Source organism: Opisthorchis viverrini (assembly GCF_000715545.1).
Source record: "Opisthorchis viverrini unplaced genomic scaffold opera_v5_252, whole genome shotgun sequence".
Taxonomy (NCBI): Eukaryota; Metazoa; Platyhelminthes; class Trematoda; order Opisthorchiida; family Opisthorchiidae; genus Opisthorchis; species Opisthorchis viverrini.
Window position 1 is genome coordinate 132178 of NW_008751910.1, and position 12584 is coordinate 144761.

Genomic DNA, 12584 nt, shown 5'->3' on the forward strand with positions numbered 1-12584 from the left:
CTGACCCGCTCCAGTGCCTAGTTGCCGAAAAAAAGCACAGAAAGGAGCACAACAGCCATATTCCGAATAAGCGTGTGCAAGATCGTGAGTGCGTGCGAGTGCGAAAAGTACAGCAGTCTCAAGCTATTTATTGGAAGGACACTGTCTGAACTTAGTCCAATGCTGACGCACACGGTCTGGCTTTGGTACGAGGCTGTGACGTGCTGCATATTGTGGGGGCGTTGTCTGACCTTGATCAACGCTGACTCGCACTGTCTGGGTTTGATACAAGGCTGTGACGCGCTGCATGTTGAGGTGGTTTTGTCTGTCTGGTCAACATCTGGCGGAGCTGGGAGTCTCGGTAGATTTCGGGCTTTCAGGAAGCTGACCTTCCTGATAAACCCGAATAGCATAGTTTCAACCAACAAAGGCTTTTATGCTACGCTACTGATACCCAAAGCAGTCTCTTTTAAACCATTGTTGAAATAAAGCTAGCCTTTGGGGTATTTATCAACTATAAAAATGCACAGACAGCAGACCTATGTTGGTTGATAATGAAAACCATCAGTGGAAATCGAGTCATTGGTTTTTAATCATACTGGACAAGTAAGGAAGAGGTGGACGCCCAACAGCCAGTTTTCAATGGAGGCGATGGAACGCTGCTAAATGTTAGCTGACCAGTCCAGTAGTACTTGATCTTGAACGCGAGGTGGACACGTGCCGGTTACTGTTTCCAGGATGCGGTGATTCAGTAGAAAATCAAGCAGACAAATGATTATCCCATCTATAGAGTGATGGCGAGGTTAGCTTACCCTGTACCACCAGTTGCGAGGCTGCCAAACATACTCCATGCGGAGCTAGCTTTTATACTGCGGATAAGCAAAGAGACGAAAGACAGGAAACGTTTGGTTACCCTGACTAACCACGCTACTGTTGGAGGGGGGAGGCATAAGTACACATAGCATCTCTATTCGTAAGTATACCGAGAGGTTCTAATGTCAGTGGTCCAACTAAGTGTCCGGAATTGAATGCACACCACAGGTTTTGTCACACATGTACACGAAAAAATGGCGACCAGCAATGTAACTGTCGTTAATGGAAGTTGTTTCACGGATAGTTTGGTAGCTGCTGTAACGCGCCCTTGAATCAACCAGTCACGGCCAGAAATCAGGGCTTGACGGGAAAGCAGGTAGACCAATTGCTGTGGCTTTCCAGCTTCACTCTGGTCAATGGATGGTCTGACATCTGCATGTAGAGTAATAACCCTCGTTCATGAACAGGTGGATGGGACGCATCAGAACTTCTGGTCCCTAGAAGGAGTTGGGTTTGATCAGACTGGTCGCTGTCTGTTGGGGAAAATATACTACAACGGAGGTCTAGTCTGTGTGCGAGGTACGATAAAAAGGCAGATCGATCAGTGTTTAAGCATATTCAGCGCTAGTTGCAGGTGGGAAAAAATCGCAGTCGCTGAGAGATCGACTGCAGCTTCCATCTGACGATGTAGACACACGAGAAACTTAAACACACGCTCTGGCAGTTAGACAGGCTTTCAGTTCCGAACTCTTCTCATCAGCAAATGAGTGAGCATTTTCGTATTGCATGGACTGGGTCAACATGGTATTAATCACTTCAATGAAGTAACCTTTCTGTAAAGCCTATGACAGGCATACAAAATTTGCGACAGTATTTTTCAGTGTGGATCACTCGATACTGGACTAATAGGAAAGAGCTTTCTGGTTCCAGATTAGATTGTCATATGGAAACGTTCCATGCATTGACCCGGCACGCTAGCCAGCTCAGCGAGTATGTTCATGTTAGCATCCGAAGGCATTCGGGGACGTCAGCACGCTTTCGGAAGGATGTGCACAGGCTTATCCTTTAAAATCACTGACTGACAGTGACCCAAACACGTATATTGGCCAACCATTAGCCTTGCCCTTGGAAAGAGTATCACCGATCACTACCTCGCCAACAATATGGGCAACCAAATTTTGTCCAGTTCAACACACTATCAAGCTATCCAAAGTCGGCTAGGATGGTTGGATGACCACTGCGATCGATATTTGTTGGAGTTGACTGTTTGTCCTTAGATTTGCCCCCCCCCCCATTATCCTGGACCCGCCCATCCTAGTTTTACCGCATCGTGCAGTGTCCAGAAAAGATGGGTAACAATAGCTCCTGTAATATAGGACGGTATGCTTTGAAAATCAACCAGCATAACAGACAATAAAAGCACAACGAATTGCTTTGTGCTCATTAGCGCACAACAGGACGAATGACGTCACCCAACGCGAATGTGGAAGGATGGATTGTTGCATGGCGGCTTTTCACAAAAAGTGAAGTGCGTGGAATACATACGTGCGACAACTGATTTCTGATTGTAGTAAGCTAGCCAGCTGGTATTCTTCAGCTGTCAGGCATGCACGTGATGCGCGCACGAGGTGTAACTTCGAATTCTCGTGATTCTCCCCATGATCAACAGCTGATTATCCAGCCCGATGTGGGGGCTGCCAAAGCAGGCAAAAATACTGATCGATGGTATGTGGGGAAACATGCAGCAACCATACCCGGAATAACCACTGTGTCAAACGGCAGGTGAACATCATAAACGGTCACAAAAATCGATTCACAAAAACCGGTGAGCATCGATTCTCAGCGGGAAGTTACATGTCTCTCAAGACTACTACAATTTTGGTTAGGGTGGGAGCTGCACACGAAGTAGATGTTTCGTGTGCACCTTTACAAGTGTCTGCAATGTAGCTGTTCCTATGCAGACAAGCAATGACTAACGAAAATTTTATCAAGACATCTACTAAAGTTTTAAAAAAGTCTGGCTACGCGAGTATGAACACATATACAATATTCAAATGTTACTCGGGTAAACGGTAGTTCCTAGTCGAAGAAACGGCCTCGGGGAATGTCTAGCCGATATGACCGTGTCCTCTTGGGAATAGCGATAGGTAAAAACCTCACCCTCGTGTCCTCTGCACTTAATCAACTTCAAAGCTTCTGACAGAGTAGGCTAGAAATTTCTGGACGTCAAAGAAAACAAATGCCCCCGATAATCACTAGGATTGTATATGTTATTGTGGCATGCACCAGCCGGCGCCGTTGAAGATATCCCGCCTTTTGGCAAAATCGCAGTTGAATTGGAATAGGGAATTTTGAATGGAAAAAAATTGGGAATGATCGGAAAGTCATTTCAGGAAAATTCGCTAAACCGATCACTAGCCTTTTTCATGGCAATCCTCACATCCAGGTTTCTATAAAAAGACAATAACGAAGAGTCGCAAAGCACAATGTGCCTGAGAGTTGCGAACTACTAATAAAGCTACCCTCGGTCGAAAGTAAAAATAAATCCTTGGCGGATGAATTCAGTGACATGTGCTCACGAGAACTGATATGAACGTTGTTTAGACTGTCATGCCTCATATTCTTGCTCTTCCACTTAACCGCCTTGATCTGATACACAGAATGGTTCTTCCAGCCAGCACACTTTAAACAGATTGAATTAGACTGGGGTTGGAAATATGGACAGTCAAAATTTAATAATAATAATAATTGGCCAGCGCTAACTGCCATGCCACGCGAAGGAAGCACGAGGGTTGAGGGTCGTTCTGGCCTACATAGCAAGTCGGGGTGCAGCGCTTGGGTTCAAAACATGGAGTACTTCGTGTCAAACACTGAACTACCTCAAATTCAAAACAATGGTCAGGATTTCAAGAAGTGATTATAATCGAAATCGAGCTTCTGGAACTAACTGTTTTTAGATAAAATATCCAGTCATATTCGCCCGAGTCTGTCTCCCAATACTGACATAGGGCAACCCATATTATTTGGCCCTAATTCAAAGCAAACCGCTTAAGTTACTTGGTTGCCTCATAGCATTTTAACATCACTTATGTATTTAGCTTGCTTTGATCTCGTTTTTTTTTAAAGCACACTCGTTGGCCATTCATAATTAACCCCGTAGATTGATGTTGCGACCAGTCAACAAATCAGCAGAGAAGCATGTTTACGTTCTATGACCAAACCTCCGTTTGGCAACCTTGACCAAAGAAATATATCTTCAACCTGATCCTCAGTGGTGATACGTTAAAGTAGAGTGCAGTCTAAGTCAAACCATCGATCAAGTCGAGTAGGGTCGAGAAGAACTCGCTTGTGTCTGTTTTAGAATGCGCACTTGATTATGGAGAATAAAAGCAACAGATTCCTCATGAAGGAATGCGATCTGTGATGTTGAAGACCACTGCTGCCCAGTTCCACATTCAGCTGAAAAATGATTCGGTTGCTGTTGAGAACGTGTGTGTGAGTGTTCATTAGTTCTATCCACACTCTATCAAAGTGTCTGCATTTCGTTGTATCCAGCAAAGGAATGCACCGAAATAGTTCATTTCTCAAGAACTAGCAATCCGACGGATATCGAATTTTATACATATATAGACAGTGTTTGTAGGAGATCAGAAAGAATCTTAGAGACGTGAGTTGTTGATGCATAGTGGAAAGCGCAGTCTCCCAATCTGTTGGGGACCTCAACGTGAGTTCATTGACCGAAACATCACCAAAGGAAATGTGAAAAATTGTAGTATACGATCGGATACTAGAAATAATAATCAGACAAAAGCGTGAACAAAAAATGACATCCTGACAGGGCTATTCTAACCCATTTAATTTAGCAAAATTATACTGCATATATATATATATATATATATATATATATATATATATATGAATAAATACTGCAAAGCAGAAATGCCCTATACTGAAAAAGCCCAAGGCTGGGTAGCTACCAAGTTCTCGTCGCGTATCAAGAAAAAATTAGGGACAATTGTGACTGCTGACTAGTAGAGTCCTAAAATATTTCGATGCATCTGCTAAACTAAACAAAATCACTTGAATGAACAGACATTAAAGCAAATATCAGAGCACGTGACAGTAACCAAGCGGCATTGAACAGACATAGCAAAAGTGTGAAAGCGGAAGTTACGAATGTTCAAGAGATTGGGGTATGAACGCAAAAGGTGGGGTTAAGTCAACCAAATACCAACCAACAGGAAGCCATATGAGACGATGTATACAGTCCCATGTATGGAATTAAAGGGGTGGGAGACAGTGCAGGAGACTGGACACAAATGGTCTGATGATGACATGCGATGTATTTACCAAGTTAGGCATTTTTATCGCTGAAGCCAAATGCCACAACCAATGTCTACGGGAAACGTTCACATACATCGGTTGTTCCTTAAAGCGAATCTGAAGTCTGGTGGAACGGGTGCCAACACGTTAACAGCGTGTGGGATTTTATCAAGTTTTCGATAGGTTAAAGCTAGTCATTGGGTCGATGAGTGAGCCGATGTAATATCAGATGATGGGACGTGATACTAAGCTGAAACATGTGTGCCGACTTAAACGAGACGACTGGTTAGTCTGGATAGGATGCACTGTTTCAGTAAGTACATAAACTGGAGTCCAGTCTCACCGTTCCCCCGCACCAGAGATATAACAACCGTGCATTATTAAGACCATGGTGGAAAAACCCATCAGTGCGTTAATCTGATAAACATGTGACAGAGGCTTTAGATAACGCAAACGTAATGCAAGGTCCTGAAAACGAGTTGCACAAGTTGTTCGGTTTCGGACAACTCCAATGGCTACGTCAGTGAGGTGGACGCTGATCAAGGAAGTCACTTGAATGTCCGTCCGCGCTGGTCTCAAAGTTACTGCATCCGGCGTGAAAATTACGCGACGATCCTGCTTTTTATTCAGAGCCACCGTGAATTCAGTCTTGGGGGATTAGAACTCATGTACAAACCACTATTTGGACCTTGGTACCATGTTTTTCCTGCGGGTTTATAACGGCTCGCGTCACCTAATCATATTGCGGGTAAAGGTAGGAACACACCAGAGATGTGCAGGGTGAAAACAAGTGAAGCTAAAGTGAGGCGATGCATCCTTGCCATGTATCTCAGTCATCACTTCAACTTCTGAAGGAAAAATAAGAAACGAACATTCCTTCCAGAACGGAAGCATTGCCTGCTATATTGGTGCCCATCAGCGTCAAAAGCCTCAAAGGTTTCACCGTTATCATATTTGTCACTATCTTTCTCCAGCAGCGGTCGCAAATATAAACGGTTCACAGTTCGCACAACGTCTTGAGCTGCAAAACTTCTTTCACTGATGAAAAATCATTGGATTAGAGAAACAGAACTTCGTATTAGAAGCGACAACTCAAAACAGGGGGGAGGTCGACTGAAAGGTTGAGTTGTGCACTGACGAAAACAGACCAGAAACAGGACTGGGCCATGTTCGCAAGTCTCTAGACATCGGCGTAGCCCGTCTAGAGGTCTCCATCCAGTCCGACTACAGTTTGATGCGCGATTGAGTTTGCTACTAGGATGCTTCACCTTCGGCTGCCAGGTCATGATCTAATCTTCCCTACGCAATCTCGCCTGCTTGGGTGAGGAAGAGTCTGTGATTTAAAACAAACTTTCGAAATGAGTTGCTACCCCAGAGGAAGTATGTTCTATTAAAGTGCGATATCACAATCACCCAATTTGCTTAATAATCGATCAAGGTCACGTGACCTTGCTACGCCGAACAGAACTATCCATTTGGCTACGGAACAGGCACGAACAGCAACGTACACGTGACCTTGACCTTAAAACTAGACTAAGGTGGAGAGGACACAACAACCATAAACAAGCAGATTACCATGTGTCCTCACAAAACAATCTCGACATTTCGAATCGACTGATGTGAGGTAAATTAGGAACTTTGGTTAGGTTGGAGAGGATACACATGTTTCCATGGTATGCACCACTAAAACGCTCAATTTGAACTTGCCCTTACCCCAGCGGGCGGACTACTGAGGATTGGCTGTTGCCCAGTTGCACTGATCGGCGATAAGATGATTGCACATGCTGCCTCACAGGGTTTGGCGAAGATTCGGCATTAAGACTGTTCACATCATATAACTTTTTTCTGAGCCGTCTGTTCTGAATCTGAGAGAAGGAAGCGCCTGACGGTGAAGTGGATCACCGAGCTCCGAATTACCAGAAGGACATTCTACCAACTAAACTATCGAGGACGTTGCCCTTCTGCAGACTTATGCACTCGAATGTAACACACGGTTAGCCTAATGAAATAGCTGTTGATGTCTGTCAGGTCAATTTCACCTCCAATTGTCTTTTCATTTACAGTATACGTAGTCGGACATCACAGTTCAACATACGGACCTAGGAAAACCGATACTTTCCAAAAATAACTCCAATACATTTTTCTTTTCCATATCGTATGCAGGCTGTCCGGGAAGTATCGACAGTTTATCACGTCGAAAAGTCCCGGTACTTTCTTAAAAAGTTTCGATAAAATCTTGAGGTTGGGTGAAGGGAATCCAAAAAAACATCTTGATTGCAATTGAGCTTTAAGTGATGTCCTGAGTGTGCGACTCTTCCTGTCTCACGCCAGTTTGAGCAGTCCTGGAGGAACCATAGCTTGACGTAGAATCCGTTGTAAACAGAGATGCTCTTGTATTACAGGCAGTAGTGGAGTGAAAAGGAAAGAAACCTTATGTTCAGAGGCTTACCTTCCTGGAAGTTATTTTGAGAAAAAATGCCAAGACACTAACAAAGAAGAAAAAAGATATGACCGTATGGTACAAAAAATCACAGAGTGGAAGATAAGAGCGGACGCACGGAACACTGGTGTGGACAAAAATGAAGGCACATGTGCTTTTTCCCTGTCTGGACGCGTCCTGACCATCCCCATTTTAGTATATATATCGTAGGTTCTCAATCTGGGGGTTACCTGCAACCGATTTACAGGAATTCTTCGTCGCCCCATTTTTCTTTGCAACCGAGATGAGTTGACGCCAGTGGTTGATTCCGTTGACTCATTCTTGGATTTCATTTTGAACGTTTCAAGCAGAATATCTAACGATAGATTCGTTTTCTTTCTTGGATTATAGTGGGTCGAACGTAGTGCCGAATCCATACCGCTCCGTCAAATTGGACTTCCTATTAGACGTTTCCTCTTCGTCACAATATCAGGCCCGAGCTCCAAAGATTCGCTGAGTACTCTCTGACAAGAACAGAGTCTCCACGGCTAAAAAAATACGCCCAGTGCAACGTTTGCCGTTTCTGATTGGTTTTTCTCGCCGGTCCCTCTGGTTTTACCGAACCACAGTGCATCAATGTCTTTACTTTCTTCCCAAACATAACCTCGGCTAGAGACTTTCATTTGGCGTATTTGGGTTTGGTATCGTCCGGCTGTTGGTTGGGAAAGCATCAATGACATCGTCCGTTTGTCCCTCCCATCGAGATTGCAACGGAGGTTGCTTAAGGGTATCCACAAACATTTCGGCTTTTCCATTTGATTGAAGGTGGTACGGCATGGACTTGGTGCACAGACCTTCGAGTGTCCCCTCCAAAGCGAATCAGGCAGCTTTTTGGCTATGTTCGGTATCGTAGCCTATGTTCTGTTACTGAGCGGCCTGTCCGAAGGGTTTAGCTTGTCGATCCAATCTAGTCCTAAAAAATTCAAGCCAAGACGACTGGACACATGACTAATGTCACTTAGTGATATCGTCTAACTGAGCTCACCCGGGTTTCAGTAAACTGCCGGATGCATTGCGTGCTACCTGTTTGGTTTTTGCTAGTGCCGGGCTGCAAAGAAATTTCCAAGTTCTTTTTGAGATGGTGGTGATATATCCAGCTGAAGACGAACAGGCGTGCCGATAATATGCACGGGTACATACTCTCTCGTTGGCGTAGGGGCTTTGATAAGCGGCTAGAACAACGCGAGCCTTGGGAGACTTGGAATTGGCAAATCTGGTTCGAAAAGGCGTCTTGGGTGGTTATCTTTCCTTGCCCTGACACCGATCCTCATGCTCAATACGGGAACATTTGCTGCAACGGTATCTTCTGAGCGGACAGAATTTGATGAAAAACCATTCACCATATTTTCAGCATGCTGAAGGTGGCTTCTTGTCACTAGGACGAACAGTACGCTTCTGGATCACACGAACAGCACTACCGGGACCATTTTCCTGTTTCATGACCGTATCATGTTTCACATTCAAAGGCGTTAGCATTCAGATGTAATATTCTGTAAAGTGACATCTGGGTTCTGCTCAATCTTGCTGAGAATTCTTGTTCTTATATCTGCATCTTCAGGAGACTACAACCCACATATAAATGAGACATCCTCTGTCATGCTTCGGAGTTTGAACCATTCACACTCCTTGTTGACTTTGCCTGCATAGGTAGCCCACTCTTCAGCAGCATTTTGCTCAGAATCATATAGTGATATTGAAGGCTGAGCAAAAGAGCCTTTTTACCAAATATTGAGGATAATCCGGAAAGTTTCATCGAAGTGTAATCCGTAAAACGTCCATTTTCAGCAACTACGATTTTCCTGACCAATTGTCTTGCTTTTCATGAATCTTCTCTGTATTCCGGATCCACTCTGAACAAGTCTTCATGTTTGATGAATCAAAAGTAATACATGATATCGGATCGAACTGGAATTCGGGAATCGTGTTGGGTGTTGTGTCAATCACTGAAGCGGACGACTCAATAGTCTCGTTAAGCGGCTTCGGCAGTGACAACTTTTCAATCCTCGTCTCGATGAGCTTCGACCGCGCCAGCTCAAACTGTTGATGTTGCTGTCTGACCAGAGACTGCATCTGTTCAAATGAAATCGCGAGCGTGAACACTCGTCTGCCAGACTAAGCGATTAGAAGACAAAGAAACCGGGGCACTGTGAACATTCAAACGAAGACGTATTAGCGACCTACCTAGCAAAGGACTAAAGCCGTATGGGAAATACAGTACTAAACGACATTGGCAACTGAATATGAGGCGAATACTTAGATGTTGCATCGCGCTCTCACAGTGTATGTACCGAGCAATCTTTAGGAAACATGAAGACCGAAATGGCGTCAGATCGCGTAGTCCCACATTGGAGTAATCGAGCGTCAGTAGAAAACCTGTTCCACTGACGTTCTGATCGAGCGCGTGCGTCTTAAAGCTCTTTCCTCTTTCCTGTCACGCACATGATTGTAGTATGATTTCTTTTCGCATTCACAGTAAAAGTTTAAATGCCACTGTTCACACACACGCACGCGCACCATTAATCACATGAGCCCAGTCATTAATCAATTATTAATAAAAAACTGATACTGATGCCACACACTGTCTAGCAATCGACCAACAAACGCCATTGTTATGAGATCCAAATGAGGCCTCAAATAGTCTGCAGAACATTTTGTCATACGTATGAGCATAAAGTTGGACCTTTGATGTCAGGCCGGGTTAGTTAAGTTTTTTATTATTGAGCGTAGACATACTGCAAGCTTCATCTCCGGAGCACCTAGCTGGCCACCGTACGACCTACCATATTTCCACACTCCATTGACTGAGTGTGTGAAGCCATGAAGAGTTAGGAGTTAAACACAAAAGGTGCGATTTCTGACGACCCACAAGATCCACAGGTCTGTCACACGTAACGGGAGGGACAATGATTCGGGGCTCAAGTTCATGAAAGTATAGAAGGTCTGAAGATTTTGAAACCAGTATTCAACTTAGGAAAAAAAACATTCTACTACCAACATAACAGGTGCGTGTAAGATCACAACGACCTGGATCATAAGTTTCGAACAGTGACTGAACTCGTAAAGCAACAAACGACAGTAAAAAACAAAATGGTAGGCCAAAAAGGCAGTAAAAGTGATACACCAGTGAGGGACTCACCGATGCTCGAAGTTTCATCGTCATCCACTACATCACCATGTTCATCCACCACTTGCCATTGCTTGCTCAGACTGGACAGGAAGCTGAAACGGAAGCGTAAGAATGAAGTGCGATGAATGCATGGGTTACGGTTTATAGTAAATGACCGACAAAAAGCAAATTACAGCGGTTAATTCCTTTGATTCAAATAATTTATAGTAAAGCGAAACCATCGAGGTGAGATTTAAGGTCCGATAGGCAGTCTACATACCCATTTATTATATCACTAGACTATTTTATCCGCATGTTAACCTCACAACCAACTACACTAAATGAATCGAGCGGATCAAAAAGTCGTCTCCTTCTAACCAAGGACTTTGTGGAGACAATTTAGAAGCGATCAGTCCATTGGTTGATGGTCGAGCAACGGGTCCCCAACAAACATACAACCATTCCAACAATTACCAGTTTCATGAACGAAAGCTACAGTATGGAACACATCTACTCCTAGGTAGGCTGACATGCATGGTCTGTCAACACTAACAGTAAGTTTGCACCAACATTACCAGTCACTTCTCGAGAAATGGTTTAATATAGATGTGATTGTGAGGGAATAGAAGACTATCGAAACTGCACCACGCAGCGTTAGTATTGCATTTGCGTCTCATTGCTTTAACTATTTACCGAAACGGGGTGAACAGCCCCCACTGCGTTTAAAAGAATGGAGATATGGAAACCGAAGCCGTTGTACTTTTGCTATTTGGTTGGTGGCCAAAAAACTACAAAACAACTGGGCACAGTACTTACTGGAAGAGGGACATGAAGGATACTACGAAATGTTTGGATGCTGTCGATGCTAGTTACCTTTCAGGATGGGGACCACGTGATCCCTACTGCGCCTGGTTGGAGGCGCTGCAAGTTATAGCTGCTAGTCGGTGCCAATAGCGTTCTTGTAGTCATTTTCTATCCAGAATGCCCGAATGAGTGTCTGGAAGTGTAGGCACCTCAGAATGATTGCAGTAAGCTAGCACTAAGTCCGCCGTCCAATTTTTCATTCACAATAAGGTTTTCGAGTAAATCATGGTTGTACAGCAGCGAAATGTCGGTGTTGAACACTGATATCATGTTATCGATGACGGAGTGACTTTTTTAGACGGTTTAAGAAAGACATGCTCGTCTGAAGATGTATTTGTTTAAACTATCAATAACTACTGGGTATCCATATAATATACGGTATCAATAAAGGAACTGCGTAGCGCTATGCTCGGGCTTTTTTTACTGGTTGGGCTTGATGGACAACGGCAATCCGGAGTACCATTGGGACCGACTGGACCTCCCTCAGAAAAAACGCTTTCATAAAGTTATGACACGTTAAATTGACATGGTTTTCTGTTCCTCCCCTTTCATCGTTATGTACAAAAAAGACGCTGCGTTAGCTTGAGATATTGTACTACTAGCTCCACACAACCGGTATTAATTTAAATTTGGCGCGCAATTTCCTCACAAGCTTGGATGTGTTCATTTGCGCTCAGAGTATAAGTATCTTTGAACAGTACCCACTTATCCTAGACTACCAAGGGATACAATATTTGTCCCAAGCATTTCCTCAGTTCTAGTAACTGTGACATACTTTTGAATAGATCGTGAATAAGTGTCTATTGATGTCTGATGGTCGTACCGATGCTAGGAGTGGGCTAGAACTACGTTCCTTTTCCGTCCACTCTTTTCACTCAAAGGTTTTGAATATAATTAAGTAAAATTTGTGGCTGTGAGGCAATTTCATCAATGTCGACGCTAATGTTGCCATCTCTGATGATGTTGGTGGTTGCCGTAGAGTTGAGTATATATATATATATATGTATATATATAGTTTAC

The 12584-nt window shown here is 43.8% G+C and overlaps 1 protein-coding gene across 1 annotated transcript in view; it reads right to left on the reverse strand.

The window, feature by feature from the left end:
- T265_09063 (hypothetical protein) overlaps nucleotides 1–12584 on the reverse strand; it is a gene marked incomplete at both ends in the record, with an annotated part of 30566 nt that overhangs the window by 3052 nt on the left and 14930 nt on the right. The window contains one exon of the mRNA XM_009175042.1: nucleotides 10731–10813. Within this exon, the coding sequence (XP_009173306.1) occupies nucleotides 10731–10813 (83 nt within the window). The remainder of the gene's footprint in view (nucleotides 1–10730; nucleotides 10814–12584) is intronic.